This window comes from Schistocerca serialis, chromosome 7, assembly GCF_023864345.2.
Source record: "Schistocerca serialis cubense isolate TAMUIC-IGC-003099 chromosome 7, iqSchSeri2.2, whole genome shotgun sequence".
NCBI lineage: Eukaryota > Metazoa > Arthropoda > Insecta > Orthoptera > Acrididae > Schistocerca > Schistocerca serialis.
This window is the reverse complement of record NC_064644.1, coordinates 217750630-217773659: the sequence shown is the minus strand read 5'-3', so window position 1 is coordinate 217773659 and position 23030 is coordinate 217750630. Positions and strand designations below refer to the sequence as shown.

At 43.4% G+C, this 23030-nt stretch overlaps 1 protein-coding gene across 1 annotated transcript in view; it reads right to left on the bottom strand.

Annotated features, from left to right (window-relative positions):
- The window catches only part of LOC126412985 (myrosinase 1-like), an 80073-nt gene that overhangs the window by 1028 nt on the left and 56015 nt on the right, over positions 1-23030 (bottom strand). The window contains exons 6-10 of the mRNA XM_050082877.1: positions 22567-22661; positions 22220-22367; positions 11086-11201; positions 1340-1474; positions 1144-1250 (exon numbers count right to left, since the gene is read on the bottom strand). Coding sequence (XP_049938834.1) covers positions 1144-1250; positions 1340-1474; positions 11086-11201; positions 22220-22367; positions 22567-22661 — 601 coding nt within the window. The remainder of the gene's footprint in view (positions 1-1143; positions 1251-1339; positions 1475-11085; positions 11202-22219; positions 22368-22566; positions 22662-23030) is intronic.

Genomic DNA, 23030 nt, shown 5'->3' with positions numbered 1-23030 from the left:
CTCTAACTACGCGTAAAGACGAGATGAATAAATTTTTGAATCCTTTCTGTCTTGAATATTTCAGAGAGATACGTATCCCTTTAAAACAACTCTACCTCATCTTCTTCTTCTTTCTTTTTCGATTAATTGCCAGCGTTTGAGCTAGTGCATCCAGATCTAGTAGAACTGGAATGTTGTATTTTAATCGGAGGTTACGCCTCTACGCGACCAAGCCAATAACTTAAAGAATTTTCTACCTGTGAGGTACTACTCTACCTTCATCTGACCACTGATCCCTACCAAATTCAGTCTTTCCATTTCAACTTACAAATTTTCTAACTTCCTTACAACATTCAGACTTCTCATACACCATGCTCTGACTCACAGAACATCGTATTCTGATCTGTACATCACTCTTTTCCTCACGATCACCTCAGCATAGACTGTGCCCCAGAGGAAATCCGAATAGCTGACTAAATCGGCGTATTTTCAAAAAGTCGTCATTAATATTTTTCAAAATTCAAGCTGGATTTTGTGTATACTGAAATTATATCGCCTCAAAAGGAACGGTTCCCAATGCCCGATGGCAGGACGAGACACTCCTTATACAACGACTTTCCGGCTGCCTTTCTTGTTAAATCTACTTCTTAATCTACGTTCTGGTTTGGATCTAAACCAGCAGCTAGTACTTTGGGACCGGAAGTCAAGTGCACTAACTCTAGAGCACCAAGCCAATAAATTGAACCTACAATCACAAATGTACATATTACTTGACATTTAGTTCCATATATTTTCAGGAGATTGCGGTTTAATGTCATTTCGACGAGGACGTTTTTAGAGCGAGACCACAAACCCGGGTTGAGGAAAGGTAAGGAAGGAGTTGGTTCATGTTTATTTATTTCCAAAGGAATCTTCCTTGCATATTTCTAAGGTGATTTAGGAAGATAACAGAAAACGTAAATTAAAGTAGCTTAATAGGGACTGGGACAGCTGTACTCACGAATACGTTTTCATCTTTCCGACCACTGCGCTGCCTTGCTTAGTTCACTTACGTGGGAAGCAGAGTGATTACAGTTGTCAAAGCCGGAGAGCAATTTAAGACCACGGCACACGATGTCTTAGTGAAGATAACGAATGGAATATGAAGACCAAGAGAACACTTACGTGAATCCTTCAGTCCATTCCAGATTGTCCATTAGGCTCCACGCAATGTAGCCAATTACTGGTACTTTGTCAATATTCACTGCTTGCTGGAGCTCTGTTAGATATTCCTGCAATTGGTGGTTATGTGTCTTCTTTACGAGAAACAAAGTGGCAAGGAATTCTAAGAGTGACTTAGGAGCAGTGTGTAGCGTCTTACCTTATAATATTGTATCCTGTCTATATCGTTTAATCCAGTGGATGTCTCAACTCCATTTTCCGTCACAAAGATAGAATAGCCGGGATACTCATTAACAATCCAGTTCAATATGTTCCGAAAACCCCATGAGTGTAGCTGAAACACGAAAATGTTTAAACTGTTTCATCACAGTTTTAATAATAAATAAAGATTATTGTTAAAAAGTAAGTGAAAAATGTTCATTGTCAAAAGATGTATTTTTTTGAATTCTCAATTTGTTCTAGATCGCTTGCTACGTAAAATACACATCCCCTTCAGTGAAGAGTAGGTGATTCGCCAAAGCAATATGTCTGGCACATATATGAAGGACATCAAGAATTTTGCTATGTATCTCAAAATTGGAAATATATTTTATATTGTTTAAACCACTGGATCCTATTTCATTAAACAAGTCTTGGACATAACAGCGTACCGGCACCGTACAACAAATCAGAAATGATATTAACCTATAAAGCTTACTATTGAATACTGAATAAAGTAATTCATCTTACTACGTAGCAGGCGAATGCTAATAGTAATGTATGTTCTTGAGCAACAAATTGTATTTGTGATATACATTTTAAGTACGTAGAATATACCAGTAGGATAACCCCATGCAGTATTTATGTCTGTCTATGAAGTGACGTACGTTTTTATGCCATACCTACAGAATTATCTCCAAATTTAATTTCTGGATGCCGGTCCACATTTATCAATTTAATGTACTAGCAGTTTTGACTGTACAATAACATTTCTCGCTAGTTAATTTAGAAAGCCCAAGAAGACGTGTGTTACTTGTTGGGATTCACTCGAAACTTGGGCGTAGTGATGCACTTCACTTTATCAGTAATAGTACAGAGAAGAATAACATCCGTCTAGAATTAGTTTACACTGGTGAAACTCGACTGTCTCTGATTTTAGGTAAAAGCATGATATAATCATATTGATCAATGTAGGACAATTCATGCACAGAGTTTTAATGTATTATTAGTAAATAATAGGTACATGTGACAGCTGCTTTTTTGCAGAGAATCATGTTCGGTTTTGAGGAGTGTTGTCTGTTTACCAGATGAAAGAAGAAATGTTTATGTAAAATGCACCAAGACCTCGAAATATTTTCCTGACATTTTAGTCAATAAGGCTCCCTTTATTGTAAATAATGTTCATAATCATACGACCGCATCAAAACATTTTGCTTTAAATGCTGGAAACCAATCGCCAATATGTGCAAAATTGAAATGTTACGTGCTTTAGTCTAGAGATCAAAAGGATAAAAATTATCTGCTTAACTTAAAAATATAATTATATTTTTTTGTAATAAATTACTGATTTCTAACCATTCCGTTCTTTCCTTCCATTAAGTGACTAATGATTACGCACATTGTCATGACTAGACCAGGATGGTTCCTAAAAGCTTTCCTCAGAAGCAGGCCATTTCTTGTTGGGAACGTGACATAATTTTTTTTTAAAAAAACCTATGAAAATTAATATGATTAAGTCATTGTGATAAATTAGGAAACGTTATTATTATTGAAGCTTCCTGGCAGATTAAAACTGTGTGCCGGTCCGAGACTCGAACTCGAGACCGTTGCCTTTCGCAGGCAAGTGCTCTACCACTTTGCGAAGGCAAAGGTCCCGAGTTCGAATCTCGGTCCGCCACACAGTTTTAATCTGCCAGGAAGTTTCATATCAGCGCACACTCCGCTGCAGAGTGAAAATCTCATTATTATTATTGACAAAATAAACAAGGGTAATCTTCTCATTAAGTCAAATATTGCTAAGTTAAAACCAGACAGCTAGTTCTGTGACTTCAGTTTTAATTCGTACAATTTTCGTCTAATTATGATGTCTAGCTTTTTGTTAGTCTTATTACAACAGTATTTCAGTTCTACTTTCCACTTCGCTGGAATAAATTATCCCAGTGGTAGTCAATGGTCAACAAACTGCAATTATTTCAATGAAGAAGGTTAAGGAATATCCCATTCCATTTTCCCCCTTCTTAAAACTTCCTCTGAGGCCATTGGCATTAATTCTGCAGAGAATAAAATAATGAGACGGACGAGGATGAACAATCAAAACAGATAACTCGCAAACATATTGTAAGACTGTGAAGCATACGAAAGATGAGAAACACAAAGTTAATAAACATACCTCTCGTTGCTGCGTATCATATCTTGCTCCTGTTGTATTATTAGTATTAATTCCCGACATAATCTGGACACGGAGAGAAGCGATCTAAATACTTTCATAAAATATTTAAAATCATGTTTTCACAACCCCTTTTAATAGTCAAGACCGCAAATGAAAACACATTAAAGGACGACTAGTTTTAACTATTCATACTACTATCTTCATACCTGGAATAAGAAGCGGAACACCAAATTGCAGTTATAAAAAGCAAGCGTAGTGTCAGCTCATAAACTGAAGCTAGGACACAACGTCTGCAAATTGCTGTGCGTACGACACGGTTCATAAACGGTCCATTATTAGTATATTAATACTTTATCAATACTATCTATGAAGGTTTTTGCATACAACATCGTTACATAAGCTACTACTTTACCATCAAAATACTATGTACAGCTATGCAGGTAGGTGCAGAACTGAGCTACACATTCAGAATCGTACGCAAATTTTATCTGACTGGTATGACCAACATTTTATTGACATGGACTTCCATAGGAGAATGCAATGTGAAGAGGAGACAACGTGTCCTAGTGTTATTTTACCAGCTGACACTAAGCTGGATATTATAACCGCAATTTTCTATTATGCTTATTATTCCAGATCTCAAGATGGTTGTATGAACAGCCAGAACTATTTGTCTATCTACCTGCGATACGGCGTATTTGTTGATCGAACAGTCCACGGGTGTAATGCCGGTCCACAGTGTCCAACGGGCGCAATATTTCGGTGATCAAACATGTCGCCATAGTAAGGTCCGCTGACGAACTGAGCTCCTGAAGGCCCGCGCCCCAGGGCGGGCAACAACAGTCGCAGATACGCTTCCGTCGACCTCTGTGGTAGCATCAACGTAATGGCACCGTCACCCCTGGTCGCCAGTACTGGTTCCCAAACCTCGGTGAGACTACAGCCGCAGTCTCGCTTGACAAATTATCCCTGGTGTGGATTTCGACGTTTCACTAACTACACTGTAGCAGTTTTTGGAAGACGACGTTAAAATGTGTATTCCATAGCATGATTCCCTGACAATAGTGCTCTGTGACCGCTGAATTGCTAGGGTATATTAGTCCAGAGTGCCCCTGGTGTTCTCGCCATCGATCTTCTATCTTGCTCACTGTTTGTCCAACGTTCATCTAGCCACATTGGCACGGAATCTCAGTGCCCCGGCCTTCCGAAAAACCAAGCTCATCTTTGACAGTCCCCAAAAGTACCTATTTTTTATTGGATGGGCATAACACAGTTCATACGTGGTGCCTTCTAAGTAAGCGCCCGACTTTTCCCGATAATGCGTAATTTTTTGGTGTAAAGGCTGTGACTAGCTCTTCCCCCGCGATTTCTTCGTGTCCGTATGTTGAACTGTAGCGTTTAATCTGCCATTGTGGATAACCATATTTTCGGAATACTGTTCTGAGGTTTTCCAGTTCGTGAGGCGGACTCTCTACGTTTGGGATTGTGTGCGCATTATATACTACTGTTTATAGTAAACCACTCCTATGTGCAGGTGGGTGGCAGCTAAGTGCGCCCAAATAGATATCAGTGTGCATTTTCCTCCGATTCGTCCTGTGGCCCAGAGTCACACCAGCTCTTCTCTTGACCGTGACGTCCAAGAATGGTAGGCTTCCATTTTTTCGGTCTCTGTACTGAATTTGATGTTGGGATTTTCGGAGTATAGATGGACAAGGAATTCAAGGAATCTGTCTCTTCCGTGGTGCCAGATGACGAACGTATCATCCATTTGACGGAAGAAGAAGGTGGGTTCCCATCTATACGAGGTAAGGGACTCTTCTTCCAAGTTCTCAACACACAAATTCGATACCACTGATGAGAGTGGGCTGCCCATTATGACTCCCTCCGTTTTCACATACTAATCTGCATTCAACAGAGAATACGTGAAGGTTAGGGCATGCCTGAAAAGGTAAATGGTCTTCTCCGACCAGTGAGTTCTACTGACTCACATAGAGGTACTGAGGCAGCCTGGTGAATAAGGGAACGACATCAAAGTCCACCATGATTTCTGAGTCCAACAGGCTTAAACTGCTGAGGCCTTTCACAAAATCCAATGAATTTAGGATGCAATGCAGGCATTCACCCGCATAAGTAGCTCTTCCAGATATTTCACCAGCAAGGACTACACCGATAACATGACGACTCCTATAGGATGATGAAAAATGACTTCATCAACAAGGTGGAGAACAGGAGCAGGGGCGCTTCTGAAGCAAGTGGAGGTTGTCATCAAGAAATTGTCGCTGCAGGGACTTGTACCGCCAAATATTTATGCACTCCCCAAGGTCCACAAAGGTTGCGTGCCGTTACGCCCCATTGCCAGCAACATCACAGCTCCTACTTACGTACTGGAAAAATCTTGACACTGTTACTAAGTCCTTATGTGGGTAAATTCCCACATCACACCCACAATTTTGTTGATTTTGTGAAATACTTTAACAACATCACGCTGAAGGACTTAGATATTATGGTAAGCTTTATTCAGCAAAGTGCCCCTATGTGAGTCACTAGAACTCATTGATCAGAAATTTGACGAGAAGACCACCGACCTTTTCACCAAGTTCTAACATTCAGAATATCTTGTTTAACGGAGAAAACTATGCGCAAGCGGAAGGAGTCGCAGTAGGTAGTCCACCATCGCCAGTGGTTTCGAATTTTTATGTGGAGGACTTGAAGGAAGAAGCCCTGACGTCATCCTAGTGGAAACCAACCTGCCTTATCCGTTATGTGGATTACACGTTTGTCATCTGCCCTCATGGGAGGAACAAACTCCTTGACTTCCATGTACATCTGAACTCCATACAATCCGACATCAGTTCACAACAGGGACCGAAGAAGATGGAAGGCTATGATTCCTGGACGTCGTGGGCAAGAGAAGTGCTGATGTCACCCTGGGCCACGGTGTTATCGGAAGATAACGCACACTGATATGTATTCACCCGCAGACAGCTGCCACCAACCTGCGCAAGAGAATGGGATGTTAAAAACAGGAAGTAGTACACATGCCGCATACCATCTCAGATGCAGAGTTTGCCCCAGGAGCTGCAACACCTTAAGAACTGTGTTCTGAAAAAACTGGCACTCATAATGGCAGATTATGGGCGCTCTTTGGTCCATCGCTACAGTCCAACGTGTGGAAACGGAAAAAAACGCGGAGAAAGAGGTATTCACATCTTACATAAGATCGACCGTTGCGTTATCGGGAGAAGTCTGCCGCATACTGAAAAAGCGCCAGCTAAGAACTGTTGTTGTCCCGCCCAGTAAAACTCCGGCATTATTACGGAATGTAAAAGATGACCTCTGTTTACGGGAAGCCGGGGAATATCAGATTGCGTGCCAATGTGGCCAGGCATATATTGGACAAACAATGGTCACCATCGAAGATAGATGCCGAGAACATTAGCCGCACACTCGAATAACGTACCCCAGCAAGCCGGCTGTCGCGGAACACCGTTTGTCATGCTATGGAGTATGAAAATATCAGGATTTTAGCTTAGACTTCCATGTACTGGGACGGGGTCGTTAGAGAAGACATCAAAATTGCACCATGGATATTCTTACCGATCGGGACTGTGGCTATAATGTCAGCAAGGCTCGGAACCAGCCCTAGGACTAATTAAGAAGACGCTTAGCAAACACAACGATCTAACGAGCATGGCGGGCACAGTAACTACATCGATGTTATCACCGACGCCAACACAAGCGTTTCCGCAACTACCGAAGCGCACCCTTGGGCGCGGACCGAGGAGGGAACGGCTTGCGGGTGGAAGGGATATAAGTTGGCGGCGCACCCATGCCTGGCAAGTCCGGGCCAGTCAATTGGGCCGTTCGTTTTCCTTTTCTCTCACTGTCTCTCTTACTATCCTTTCCTCTTTCTTTTATTAAAAAAAAAATGCACAAAGAATCAAGCCGAACAATAACGCCATGAACTTTCCCTAGCCAAACCGTCATACCAGAAGGTGAAGCGCCTTGTTGCGCTAGTACTTCGCCCCCAGTCGAGGATATCTTCCTCAGTCCATTGTGCAGGTTCGTTCATGTCTGATAAGTGATCGAACCCTAAGGTACTCATACGGCCCGCTCTTCCGCTCTAATGGATAATAATAAAGAAACAGAGAGACAGAGAGACACAGAAGGATGAGAGAGAGAGAGAGAGAGAAAGAGAGAGAGAGAGAGAGAGAAAGAGAGAGAGAGAAAGAGAGAATGAGAGAGAGAGAAAGAAAGATGAAAGAGAGAGAGAGAGCTCAGCTTGTCAGAACACCTGACCATGTCGATATGCCTGATAAACGAAATATTGTGACTGTTGACACTATGACCCACCTGCATACCCGCCGGTTGTTCCGTCATTTTCTGATGTGTTTTCGTTTGCGATCTAGTAATGAAATATATCGTGAAAAAATTTCTTAAAAATCTTTTTTGTATAATATGTCTTTGGAGGGGAAAAGGCACAGAAAACTTACAAAAGGTCTTTTATTACTTCCGTCTAAAGGAAGGGGATTAGGCAGGGCTGTGGAAATTAACAGTGCATAGGAGATATCCTCAATAGCACGATTAAACGGGAAAATCTTAAAGGAAGGAATAGAGATGGAGGCTAAAATATCAGAGACCAGAATGGCTTTAGATCTGCGTGCTTATGGAATATTCGCATTGCAGAATCTAATAGAGAATAGACTTCTTGGATTTGCAGTAGCGTATGATACGCTACCACAATACAATTGGTGCCCCAGTATCAAGTATAGTGATGTATCAACTACCTATATCAAAAGAGTTAAACATTTCGGTAAGGAAAACGTGAGTGCTGTCAAAGTAGGAAATTCAGTGTCACCGGAGTTTCCTGTCAGAGCAGCTCTATTCCTAGGGTGTGATATAGCACTGATGCTATTTAAAATATATGTAGCGGAAACACTTAAACCGTGGAGGAGCAAATGTGACGGCGTGGGAATCCCTGTGAGCGACGAAATCTTGCACACACATCAATTCACTGGCGACCAGGCCATCGTAACAGGAAACCAGGATGTTGCTGTGAACATGCTTCGGAAGTTAGAAGAGGAATTTGAAAGATGGTGCCTCACGATTAGCTTGGCAAAAACCGAAAATTTGGAGTTTTGAAGACAGTATTACAGGAAGTCTGGAGTCTGCAACCAGCAAGATTGAGGGATGGAAATCTCTTAAGTGTCAGATAGTTACATATTACCGAAAGGAAGAAAAGTGAAGATTACATAAATAATAAAATAGGTCAGGGCAATAGGATCGTACTCCGTCGCTTGGAATAACAAAACAAACAAACAGGTGACACATCGTTCATTTGTTGAAAACATAGGTACGTACTAGCAAAGACGTATGACATAAATAAACATCAGAGTAACAAGCTACTCGCGCTAAAGATGGACTTTTGGAGGTGAACTAATGGCATCACCAAGCTAGACCGTGTACCAAATACCAACAGATGACCGGCTAAGGGTTCCGACAAGTCAATAAGAGACACCACAGAGACGTGTAAATAGTTTTGGATGTCTAGGGAGGACAGGCAGCAGTCGAAGGCCAAAAAATGTGTGGCAGTGGACACCGCAGAAAGAAGAAAGCGTAGTGATCTAGGGGAATCTAGGAACGAGGTGTGCGGAACGTGGTGGATGCCGGAAGGCTGCAAGAAGGAGACTAGCGTATTCGGAGGAAATGAAATACGTGAAGCGAAATGTGGTGCCAGCCTTAGGATACTGACAATATGATGACGAGAAAGTGATGTAAAAGACAACCTGTGAACGGTGGTGGTCTCGACGTAAAAAGAGATAAAAGATTTACCTTTTTGAGCCTATTTGGGGGTGAAGCTCTTGCAGTTACGTCCTCTGTTGACGTACTGAAAATTACTTTCCGTCTTAAAATTATAGTTGCTGAAATATTTCACGACATAGTAGATCATGCCTATAATGTACTGAATATGCTAGCAGAGGTATTTGTGATGCGAAAATTTATTGTGACTCGCCACCAATAGAGACAATTATACTAGCGATGTTAATTTTCGAGAAAGCTCATATCTTTCCTCCATTGAAAAATCCCTTAGAAGATGTCTGGAAAACTCCGATCGCCAACCGCTTACAACTTAAATATGAGATTGTATTTGATCCCAATACGCAAGAATCGTTTAATGCTATATACGATTAATTAGCAAATCAGAGTAATGTATATAATTTTATGTAACACGAATAAAATTGTTTCTTAAATGCATCGGAATGATACTAGTATTGGATGACATCACAAGAAAGTACTATATAACTTACATACTTTGGAGTGTTCACTTCAGTTGGTTTTGTCCCATGGAATATAATTTATTTGGGGTTTTCCATACAATAATGACTCGTGATTTCTGAATACGATTTACAACAAATAATTGTTGTTGTAGTCCTGAACCTGAAGACCGGTTTGACGCAGCTCTCCACACTATCCTATACAAGGCTATCCGTCTCTGAATAACGACTGCAACGTACATACTTTTGAAACCACTTGTTGTATACACCTCTTGGTATAGCGCTAAAATTTTAAACCCCGCACTTCAGATACTGGGCTGGTGATCCCTTGATGTCTCGGAATGTGTCCTACCAACAGATTCCTTCTTTTAGGCAAGTTATGCCACAAATTTCTTAGCTCCCAACACAGTTTAGTACCACTTCATGATCTACCCATCTAACTTTCAGCATTCTCCCTTAGCCAATGATTCTAAAACATTTGTTCCCTTTCTGTCTAAACTGATTATTATTCACGTTTTAGTTCCATACAAAGCTACACTCCTGGCCAATACCTAGAGAAAAAACTTCATGTCATTTATATCCATATTCAATGTTAACAAATTTCTCTTCTGCAAATAACGCTTGTCTTGCCGTTTGCCGTGTATATTTTATATCCTGTCTACTTCGGCCATAATGTTGTTTTTCTGCCGAAAATAGCAGAACTCATCTACTACTTTCAGTGTCTCGTTCCCTAATATAATTCTCTGAGCAGCAACTAATTTAATTCAACTACATTCCATTACTCTTGTTTTGATTTTATTAATGTTCTTCTTACATCCTCCTATCTACACGCTGTCCATTCCTTTCGACTGCTCTTCCCAGTCCTTTGCTGTCTGTGATGGAACAACAGTGTCATCGGCTAACCTCAAAGCTTTTTATTTCTTCTCCCTGAACTTTACTTACAAACCTTTCTTCCTTTATTGTTTGCTCAATGCGCAGATTGAACAATATCAGGAATGGGCTACAAGCCTCTCTCACTCCCTTCTCAACCACTGGTTCCCATTCCGTTCCCTCGACTCTTGTAACTGCCTTGTGGTTCCTGTACAAGTTATATATAACCTTTTGCTCCCCGTATTTTACCCTGACAGGCGTATAACTCTTATACTCGTCTTCTTCGGATGTAATGTCACTTTATTCATGTCTTAAAATGTGGAAACAAACGGCTGGAAGAAACCGTAATGTGTGATATCTCAGAACACGAATATAGTTTATTGACCTTCACTTAATACGAGTATGCAGCAACGGTGTTCGCTGTCAACTTACGCCATTTCTGACGGCAGTAGCGCCCGTGTCGCCAGCCTTTGAGGGTGACGTGGCGTTCACTTCATCAGTTACGAAGTCCGTCCAGTAGTGGTTCAACCCGAAGAAGTCAGCAGATCCTGCAACAGTCAGTTAAATAGTGAAGAGCATGTCTCAACAACTGACCGTTATGCCAGTGCCAAATCAGTAACATGTTAGTGATAATTTTCCTTAGAGCAAGAGCAAGTGGAGACTTAGTAAGAATCGATGTTACTTTGGAAGCTGGTAAAGGTTTTTTAAATTACCGCTACCAGTCACAAACTTTGTTAACTATAGTATTATTTATTTATATTGATAGATGTTTCGAGGGAATACCTCATCTTCAGGCTAAAAGGCATTACAAAAACCATTTCAGGCTAACATTATACTGATGTTACACAGTCTTTTCATAAATGCTGTGGTTATTCTCTTACTCAGTTTCCTCTTCTTCCACAAGATAACCACAGCATTTATGAAAAGGCTATGTAACATCAGTATGATCTTATCGTGAAATTGTTTTTGTAATGCCATTTAGCCTGAAGATGATGTATTCTCTCGAAACATGTAGCAAAATAAATAAATAATACTACAGTTATCAAAGTTTGACACTGGTAGCGGTAATTAAAAAAAAAAATTTTACATATTTCTAGAGACACTCACGGTCGAAAAATAGTCAAAATGACAGTAGATATACTATATGAAATACTCTCGTCTTATTATCAATTTCGTTCCTTTGAAACAAGGTCTATATGTTGCAAAATATGTATTCGGGAAAAGTGTCCACTTGACTACAATGCCCGACTGGACGCCAGTACACTAAAAGTTGTCTCAATAGGAAATTACATAACCAGGGTGATTCATAAAACGAGCTTTTGAATGCTAAAATATAAGGTTTTACCACCACTGCAACAATTGACTGTCAAAATGCATATAATTTTAATAGATGAAAACGAATTTATCATTCGCCTTATGTCATTGCAAGGGAGCGCGCGCAGCTATCGCCAGGTAACTCGCTGACAAAACCAAAGGTTGCTCTTTGGATAGTTACAAATTTTCGCACTAGGCTTCAGGTACCTCCATGACAGTGAAACTTTGCCCCCCCCCCTCCCCCTGCCCACTACAACCATCTTTACCTAATAAGCTAGAATGTCATTCGATCATACCTGACGTCTCAGTGGTAAAAAGACAGCTCCGCAACGGAGTACCTCAACTTGTTACACAGCAAATTCAACGACTTCGTCACGATTTTAGTGAACACGAGATCATCGAGACAGGACCGTGAATCAATTAAAATCTGTCGGCTGACCGGATGAGTCGTCTTCTTTCTACGCCCGTTAGTTGTCTCTGGACATGTTGTGACACCGACGAACGGCAGCTTGAAATACGCACTGCGGCACAGATGTAGGCCGGTTGGGGAAGTATTAAGTTCTGGGGACATTCACCTCGTCTTCAATGCGACCTGTAGTAGAGATCGACTGGTCAGTAACAGCTATGGACTTAGTGAATGTAACTGCAGACCGTTTGCGTCCCTTCATGGTTGATATCTTCCCCGACGGTTACGGCATCTTTCAAGTGGCCAATATCGTACTATACCGGTTTAAGAACCATGACAGTGAGTTCACTGCACTTACCCACCAAATTCGTCTGTTTTGAACACGAACTGGACCCCGTAGCAACTGGAGCCAGTTCTGCGCCCACAAACTGCAGGTTAATGAATTACGTTGCATGTACGTTGTCATCTGGTACTACATACCTCCAGAATCTACCAAGGTCTTATCCAAACCATACCACGAAAGTCGCTACTGCAGTGCATTCCAAAGGTGGACCAACATGATATCAAACATAATAATTTGGTCTATCACTGTATATCATTCGTCAATTCACGAATGGGGAAGAAACATTTAAGCAGAACAATAATTTCGCATTGCAGTATGGAAGTTGAAGAACGTCACCGGGCACAGAGCTTACAAGGGGACCGCGCCTTCCCTTCATCACCGTCTTCGTCCAGATTGAAGTTATATCCAGCATTTGGCCGGAAGCGAAAGTGAAAAAAGTGTGTATTTCAGGTAGCCAAAAGTTTAGAAAATAATATCATTTTTGAGGCATGTTGGACGAATCGTTATACATTAACTTAGTCGTCACTAGGTAACGGACAGAGCAAAGAGAGAATTACAGAATTGCAATCTGAAGGTCGTGCGATCGACTCACAATGCAGAAAAAATTATTTTCAATTTGTTCGTTACATAAACTGCAAATCAACCGAGATAATGCTCATTATATTGCAGCTGATGTGATAAAACACTATGTTAAAGGGAGCAAATGTCTTCTGACAAATGACTTTTGGGGAGGAAAATCCACAATTATGCGACGAGATTTTTGAAGATGAAGAATGATTGGCGTTGTGCAGTATTAAAGTGGGCCACCTGCCCCCACATACACTCGCTAGTGCAACCCTGCGATGTCTGTTTTTCTCGTCGGCTAAATAATTTTATCAAATAGCTTCAAAACTGCTCTTATCTCTTCGAGAGAGAAAAAGAAAGCAAATCCCGAGCAGACTATTCCAAAATATATTTAATTGCACATAATCAGCTGTCCTTAGCAATATTAGGCGAAATGATGATGTGGTTTACTGTCAAACTGCGATGAGAGAGAACTTCTCATTACAGCAAACCAAGTTAGTTTTTCATTAGAAACTGTAAGAAATGCGGCGTGTACAATGTGTGTAAGATGCTGGAAACATTACAGCTTCCTCTTATTTTACGATGACTATTACCCAGCATATACAGATCATCAACACTAGAAGTATCTAACTCTACATACGAATTTCTCGTGTACGCATTACGATCCCTTCCCAGAAATTTTTTCGTAATCCCAAATTTTCCTTTGTCTCTCGATTTCATTCCTTTGATGAAAACGTTAAGAAGTACAGCACACAGTATTATATCGGTTTATTTGCAGTGTAAGTAATGTAAACATTGAAAATTAAGAAAAAGCATCCGCAGAGGAACTGTAGCCCCCGACCTTCGGATTATCGCTCTGTAGTGTTTTTCGTGGGGGAGCCAACCGCTGCCTGGAGCCTGCGAAGATGTAAATGGTTCATACCCGTGCCAGAAGTGTTATTTAGCTCTCAGCTCTGTCAATTTCATTTCTGGTCAAGCGCTAGACACTCCATGAATCTGGCCGAAATAGGTGATGACGAGAAGGTGCGGTGGCCTTGTTATCTCGATCGCAGGATCAGTACCATTGCACGTTTGAAGTACACATTGAGTGCGCCCGTACTCACGAGTCGAGTTACACGGCAAAATACGATTTCCTCGAAAACCACACGAGGCCATACATACTTCTGAACGGCGCAGCTCATGCACGTGGTGGTGATTTCACCAGTGGGGGATGCAAATTGCGATGAAATGTCGGGTCTGTCATTGTCAGTAACAGTACAGAAACCTACGGTCCTTGAAATAGCATGCGTTGATTTTGCCTCTTGTATCCGCAAGAGACCTAAATTTCAACATCGGGCTCTGCCCCTTCACAACTCAGATGTGATTGAATGGTGATACAAATTACTAAGGAGAGCGTAGTAAAACACTCTTGTTCATGAATATTAAAATACAGTGACAGAAAAATAATCGCAACATCAAAATATAGTTAATGTAAAGTCATGAAATTCCACGAATGCTTTTGTCTAGGTAACATATTTATGTGATTAACAAATGGCTCTGAGCACTATGGGACTTGACTTCTGAGGTCATCAGTCCCCTAGAATTTAGAACTACTTAAACCTAACTAACCTAAGGACGCCACACACATCCATGCCCCAGGCAGGATTCGAACCTGCCACCGTAGCGGTCGCGCGGTTCCAGACTCTAGCGCCTAGAACCGCTCGGCCACTCCATCCGGCTATGTGATTAACATTACAAGATCACATGTTAATGTAAGCGTGAGACAAGCCATTGCAAATGTGAAATGCTGGTACATTAATAATTCTTGGAACTACCAGAATGCGGATTGTAACCATGTAAATGCGCAAGCATTGTGTTTAATAGGTGCCAGATGTCAGTTTCTGGGTTGGATTTCCATGCCTATTGCACTTGGTGGGTCTATACAGGATCGGGTAATGTTGCTTGTGGATGACGCTGGAGTTGTCGCCGAAGATGTCCCATATGTGCTCGATTGGAGACAGACCTGGTGGTAGAGCAGGCCAAGGCAACATGTCGAGACCCTATAGAAAAGTTCGGTTACAACAGCTGCATGTCGGCGAGCATTGTCCTGTTGGATAACAGCCGCTGGAATGCTGTTCATGAATGGCAGCACTGCTGGTCAAATCACCAGACAGATGTACAAATTTGCAGTCAGGATGCGTGGGGTAGCCGCGAGAGTGCTCTTGTTTTCATAGAAAATCACACCCCTGACCAAAACTCCAGTTTATGTCCATTCCGTCTAGCATACAGACAGGCTGGTTGTAGGCCCTCAACGGGCCTCGTTCTAACCAATACACGGCTATAAATGGTGCCGAGGCAGAATTAGCTTTCACTAGAAAAGGCAACAGATCTGCATTCTGCTCTTGAGTGAGCTCTCGCTTGTCGTCACTGATATCCCAAACGGCAATAGTTTGGGGTCAGTGGAACGCTCGTTACAGAGCGTCTGGTTCGGAGCTGTCCTTGAAGTATCCGTTTTGTAACAGTTCGTTGTATCACTGTGGTGCCAACTGCTACTCATACTGCCGCAGGAGATGCTGCACGATGCACCAGGGCCATAGGCGGAATACGGTGGTCTACCCTCTTGGAAGTGTTGAGAGATCGTCCGAAGTCCGGTTTCCATCCACCGTAGTAATCATGTAAAATGGCTACTTTCCTCTGAAGTCATTCTCTATCATCACAGAAGGAACATCCAGCTTCTCGTAGCGCTATTACACGAGCTCCTTCAAACTCACTGAGGTGTTGACAATGGTGACTTTGTGGCCTTAAGGGTATTCTTGACTAGCCTCAACTCACCATGTCCACTCTCAATGGTAACTTACGCACACGACCATTACAGTGTGTATTTAAAGCAAATGTGATTTTATAATCAAAATATCAACGGGTATCCTGCCGGTCTATAGTGTCCAACGGGCACAATATTTCGGCGATCATACATGTCGCCATCATCAGGTAAACTGACGGACTGAGCTCCTGTGAACGTGCCGGCACGGAGATCCGTACGCTATGGCTGCTCGGAGGGAACTGGGTTTGGTCGCGCGGCGACCGATTTAAATACCCTCCGCCCGCGGCACGCTCCCTCCGCCGTCCGCGCCACGCGCCACGGTCGCGCGGTGGAACACATTGCGACGGCGTCTGAGATGACGTCGGTGTGATGGCTCTGTCCGCCGTGGTCGTCACAACTATACGTTTGCTCGATTTACTCTTGATTAACCCGATCGCTGGTTCCCAAGCCTTGCTAAGATTATAGACACAGTCACGGTTTATGAGGTCGTCATTGGTGGGAATATCGACGGCCTCTCTAACAACGCTGTCCCAGTATCTCGACGTCTGTACCAGAATCCTCGTGCGGTCATACTCCATGGCGTGATTTTCCGACAAACAATGTTCAGCGACGCCGACTTGCTCGGATACATCAGTCGAGTGTGCCTCTGGTGTTCACGGTATCGATCCTCGACGGTACGCATCATCTGACCAATATACGACTTGCCACATTGACACGGAATCTGGTACACGCCGGCCTTCCTCAAACCGAGGTCATCTTTGGCGCTCCCCACCAGTGCACGAGTTTTATTTGGAGGACAAAACACAGTTCCGACCCGGTATTTCTTCAGAATGCGGACGATTTTCCCCGAGAGTGCGCCTGTGTATGGAATAAATGCAGTGCCTACCTCCTCCCTCGTGACTTCATCCATCTCAACAGGTTGTGCTGCAGTGGTTGGGCGGAGAGCACGTTGAATCTGCCACTCTGAGTACCCATTTTTTCGAAATACAGTTCTCAGATGTTCCAATTCCTGGGGTAGACTCTCTGCGTCAGAGATAGTGCGCGCCCTATGTACTAGAGTTTTAAGTACCCCATTCCTCTGTGAAGGGTAGTGGCAGCTGTCTGCGTGCAAATACAGATCAGTGTGCGTAGTCTTCCGATACACCCCATAACCAAGGGTGCCGTCAGCCCTTCTCTTGAACAAGACGTCAAGGAAAGGTAATTTACCCACCGTTTCAGTCTCCATAGTGAATTTGATGTTGGGGTGTATGGAGTTTAGATGTGTAAGGAAGTCAAGGAGTTTATCCATACCATGTGGCCAGATGACGAACGTGTCGTCCACGTAACGGAAAAAGCAAGTAGGTTTCCATACGGATGACGACAGGGCTCCCTCCTCGAAGTTCTCCATGTACAAATTCGCTACCACCGGTGAGAGTGGGCTACCCATGGCGACTCCCCCCGTTTGTTCGTAGTATTCTCCATTAAAAAGAAAATACGTGGAAATCAAGACATGCCTAAAAAGTTCAGTGGTCTTCTCATCAAATTTCTCACTAATGAATTCTAGTGACTCTCGCAGGGGTACCCTTGTTCTTCACCTTCTTTGTAGGGTCAACAGTGATCTTCCGGTAGGAATCGTCATTTAGCAGGCTCTGTATCTTATCAGTGTAGTCCTTATGGGAGACAACAACTGTAGCATTGCCTTTGTCAGCCGGTAAGACAACAATTTCAGAGCGCTCCCTCAGATCACGAATAGCCGCCCTCTCCTTACTGCTGATATTTGACTTCATCGGCTTGGATTTCGTCAACACACGACAAGTTTCACGACGTATTTCCTCGGCTGATTCTGGCGGAAGTCGAGCTGCAACCTGTGGCTATAATCTTAGCAAGGTTTGGGAACCAGCGATCGGGTTAATCAAGAGTAAATCGAGCAAACGTATAGTTGTGACGACCACGGCGGCCAGAGCCATCACACAGACGTCATCTCAGAAGCCGTCGCAATCTGTTCCACCGCGCCACCGTGCCGCGGGGCGCGGACGGCGGTGGGTGCGCGCCGCGGGCGGAGGGTATTTAAATCAGCCGCCGCCGGGACCGAACCCAGTTCCCTCTAAGCAGCCATAGCGTACGGATCTCCGTGCCGGCACGTTCACAGGAGCTCAGTCCGTCAGTTCACCTCATCATGGCGACATGTATGATCGCCGAAATATTGTGCCTGTTGGACACTATAGACCGGCAGGATACCCGTGGATATTTTGATTATCAAATACGCCGGGAAAAACTCAAGAATCACATCATACACCTTTACGGGGAGGAGATGTATCGCAGCATGAAGAAATTTGAAAAGTTGCGCCACCGTAGATATCCTTTGCTAAGTACTCTTACCTTTCTAAAGAGATGTCATTCCGAGAATGTTGCTCCAAATTTTGCTAAGGTTATGTATCACATCGATTCTGCAGCAGCTAAGACAATCAAGAAACGAGCCAGCCTCGCATTGGTACGTGAGAGAGTGCAATTCACCCGCCGGAGCCTTGAGTTTATCTCACAGGAATTACTCAAACTACATTTGCAACTGGCTAGTAAGTTCACTTCTTGTTCCTGGGATTGGATTGATGGTGTCACCTGGGTGTCAGCTGATTCCGCCCATAAGAAGGCTACGGGACGCCAAACAGCTAAGTTCTCACGTTTGCTTGACAAACCATCCCTACAGGTTCCGTGCAAGACTGTCATCAATTTGAGTGGCATGGTGTTGAGTAATGATGCGGACTCGGTTTTGCAGAAAGGTCTCAACTTTGCTCCCACCCCCAAGTTCACTCCGGTCGCAGAAACTGTTAGTGCTGTTGAACAGGTTACAGCTCGACTTCCGCCAGAATCAGCCGAGGAAATACGTCGAGAAACTTGTCGTGCGTTGATGAAATCCAAGCCGATGAAGTCAAATATCAGCAGTAAAGAGAGGGCGGCCATTCGTGATCTGAGGGAGCGCTCTGAAATTGTTGTCTTACCGGCTCACAAAGGCAATGCTACAGTTGTTGTCTCCCATAAGGACTACACTGATAAGATGTAGAGCCTGCTAAATGACGATTCCTACCGGAAGATCACCATTGACTCTACAAAGAAGGTGGAGAACAAGACGAGGGCGCTTCTCGAGGACGCAGATTTACCTGAGGGAGACGCTAAGAAATTGTTACCCCAAGGTCCGGTACCGCCTAGACTCCCGAAGGTTTACAAAGAGGGGGTACCATTACGCCCCATTGTCAACAACATCAGGGCACCTACATATTTGATGGCCAAATACCTGTGGGGAATATTAAGTCCGTATGTGGGTAAATGCCCTCATCACAACCGTAATTCCGTGGATTTTGTTAAACGCCTTGATAGCTTCAGGTTGGATGAGTCAGATATCATGGTGAGTTTTGACGTCGTTTCCTTGTTTACGAGGGTACCCCTGCGAGAGTCATTAGAATTGATTAGTCAGAAGTTTGACGAGAAGACCACTGAACTTTTTAGGCGTGTCTTGACTTCCACGTATTTTCTTTATGATGGAGAATACTACGAACAAACGGAGGAAGTCGCCATGGGTAGCCCACTCTCACCGGTGGTAGCGAATTTGTACATGGAGAACTTCGAGGAGGAAGCCCTGTCGTCATCCGTATGGAAACCTACTTGCTTTTACCGTTACGTGGACGACACGTTCGTCATCTGGCCACACGGTATGGATAAACTCCTTGACTTCCTTACACATCTAAACTCCATACACCCCAACGTCAAATTGACTATGGAGACTGAAACGGAGGGTAAATTACCTTTCCTTGACGTCTTGTTCAAGAGAAGGGCTGACGGCACCCTTGGTTATGGGGTGTATCGGAAGACTACGCACACTGATCTGTATTTGCACGCAGACAGCTGCCACCACCCTTCACAGAGGAATGGGGTACTGAGAACTCTAGTACATAGGACGCGCACTATCTCTGACGCAGAGTATCTACCCCAGGAATTGGAACATCTGAGAACTGTATTTCGAAAATATGGGTACTCAGAGTGGCAGATTCAACGTGCTCTCCGCCCAACCACTGCAGCACAACCTGTTGAGATGGATGAAGTCACGAGGGAGGAGGTAGGCACTGCATTTATTCCATACACAGGCGCACTCTCGGGGAAAATCGCCCGCATTCTGAAGAAACACCTGGTCGGAACTGTGTTTTGTCCTCCAAATAAAACTCGTGCACTGGTGGGGAGCGCCAAAGATGACGTCGGTCTGAGGAAGGCCGGCGTGTACCAGATTCCGTGTCAATGTGGCAAGTCGTATATTGGTCAGACGATGCGTACCGTCGAGGATCGATATCGTGAACACCAGAGGCACACTCGACTGATGTATCCGAGTAAGTCGGCGTCGCTGAACATTGTTTAACGGAAAATCACGCCATGGAGTATGACCGCACGAGGATTCTGGTACAGACGTCGAGATACTGGGATAGCGTTGTTAGAGAGGCCGTCGATATTCCCACCAATGACGACCTCATAAACCGTGACTGTGTCTATAATCTTAGCAAGGCTTGGGAACCAGCGATCGGGTTAATCAAGAGTAAATCGAGCAAACGTATAGTTGTGACGACCACGGCGGACAGAGCCATCACACCGACGTCATCTCAGACGCTGTCGCAATGTGTTCCACCGCGCGACCGTGGCGCGGGGCGCGGACGGCGGAGGGAGCGTGCCACGGGCGGAGGGTATTTAAATCGGCCGCCGCCGCGACCGAACCCAGTTCCCTCCGAGCAGCCATAGCGTACGTATCTCCTTGCCGGCACGTTGACAGGAGCTCAGTCCGTCAGTTCACCTGATGATGGCGACATGTATGATCGCCGAAATATTGTGCCCGTTGGACACTATAGACCGGCAGGATACCCGTGGATATTTTGATTATCAAATACGCCGGGAGAAACTCAAGAATCACAAATGTGATTTTCATTCTCATAGTGACGCTATTAGCACCAATTTTTAGCGACCGGTGCGAAATTTGATTTGATACCATCTTTGAGATGTAGAAACACGTGTACCAACTTTTATTTATGTCGCACTGATCCTTCTCGGTGTTGCGATTTTTTTCGTCAGCATAATTACTCCTGCTTCTTCTTAGTTCTTAACTGAACGCTGTAGAAGAGATGTTGAATTATATCGATTTTATATTTGACAACTTCCCTTTGATCCACTATCGTCAGAAGTTTCGCTATCTGAATCCCATGACTGTGACGACATGAGCGTTCAGAGTGCGTCCTTCTCTAGACAGAGGACGAGGCCTGGCCCAAGACATCCATCCTGTAACGATAATGATAACACTTTTGTGTGAAGCCACTCAAATGCTTTTTATGTTGGATAATGTTTACTAAAGTTAGGATCAATCACACTCTATAATTCTATCCATTTGTGTCTTGTCGGTGGCCGTTATCGATTGCAATAAATAAAATTTCATCCCTAAGACAATTGTCATTGGTACATGCTACCTGCCTTGGAGGATTAATGCCACATTTCAATGTGTATTAACGTGGACAGGGGAAGCCACCAGCACCAAGGTGTTGGAGCCATGATTAAAGCCAGTACCTTCCACGTTAGCGCGAATCAAAAGCACGCGATCATCGGATGGCATACCACCTACAAACGAAGGATTTGGTTACAAAATTCACCACTTCCCTTTATTACATTGTATCACAGTCTTCTATAACATCCGCCCATCGAATGGCTACGTTAAACCCCACAGAGTTCAGTTCTTTCCAATAGGAAGTGCTTGGGAGCCATCCCACCCACCCAACCCCCCTAATCAGTCATTAGCAAGCAAACTCAACACCATCTTCGTCAGTCAAGCATCACTTCGGTCTACTGTGAAAAGTTTTATGGAACATATCATGTGCTGTACTTGAAGTGAAATTCACAACTGACATCATTAAAAAATCTTGTCTATTAACTGCATCATCTTCAGAAGACTTCATTACAAATTTAAATAGTTAACACTTTCTGTACAACGCTTGTGATTTTCCTTCAGTGTAATTTCTGTTGAGTGTAAGTACTGGTTAAAACGCACGCAACTGAATGTATTTGAATGTGCGAGTGTTGTGTGTGTGTGTGTGTGTGTGTGTGTGTGTGTGTGTGTGTGTGTGTGTTCGTGTGCATGTACCTCTGATGTACTTCACTTCCTCTTGCGTAAATGTTGGCAGCCTCGAACGTGGTCGACCCTCCCTCTTGCTGTTGGCGTCTACTCTCTGGCGCATTACTGCCGGATAGTCACCTTCTTGGCTGAAGATGGGATGAGCGAAGTGTCCTGCCTGAAACAGGGAGTGTTTGAGTACAATCGCCGGCTAAATTTAGACTATGTGGAAATGTTGCTCGTGTACATTGAGCTAATTTGTACGCTAATGAAATTACTACTGAGAAAATTGAACCCACAAGGCTTCAGACCAATGAGACTTGACAGCTGAGTAACAACACAAAAGAATTTTACTCGTATTTCCTCACGGAATTTACCTCAAACTGCTGGTATCTGTCGGCAGCCACAACGTCTTCTGTCGAATTCGTAAGTGGGGCGCTTCCTTGGACATCCAATGAAATCCCAACACTACCTGAAACGCAAAAAGTTCTAACTAAATAATTTTACGAAGCCCAAAAAGTAACACACATTTAACGTGAAACCGAGTAGAACTTTATGTTGTTTTTGGGCACCGTTTAAATTGCAATTGAAAAAAAAAAAAAACAGACATTTGAAGGATGATACTGTACTTGTATATTGTCATATACTATGTCAATGTATTAATTCGATTTCCTGGTCTTGTAGGTACACACTATACATGGAAAGTATATACACAGTATGATACAATTTATTCAAAAAGGAAGGAAGGGATTTTAGGGTTTAACGCCCCTCGACATCGAGGTAATTAGGGACAGAGTAGAAGCTCTGATTGTTTTCAAGGACAGGTTAAAAAAATGGTTCA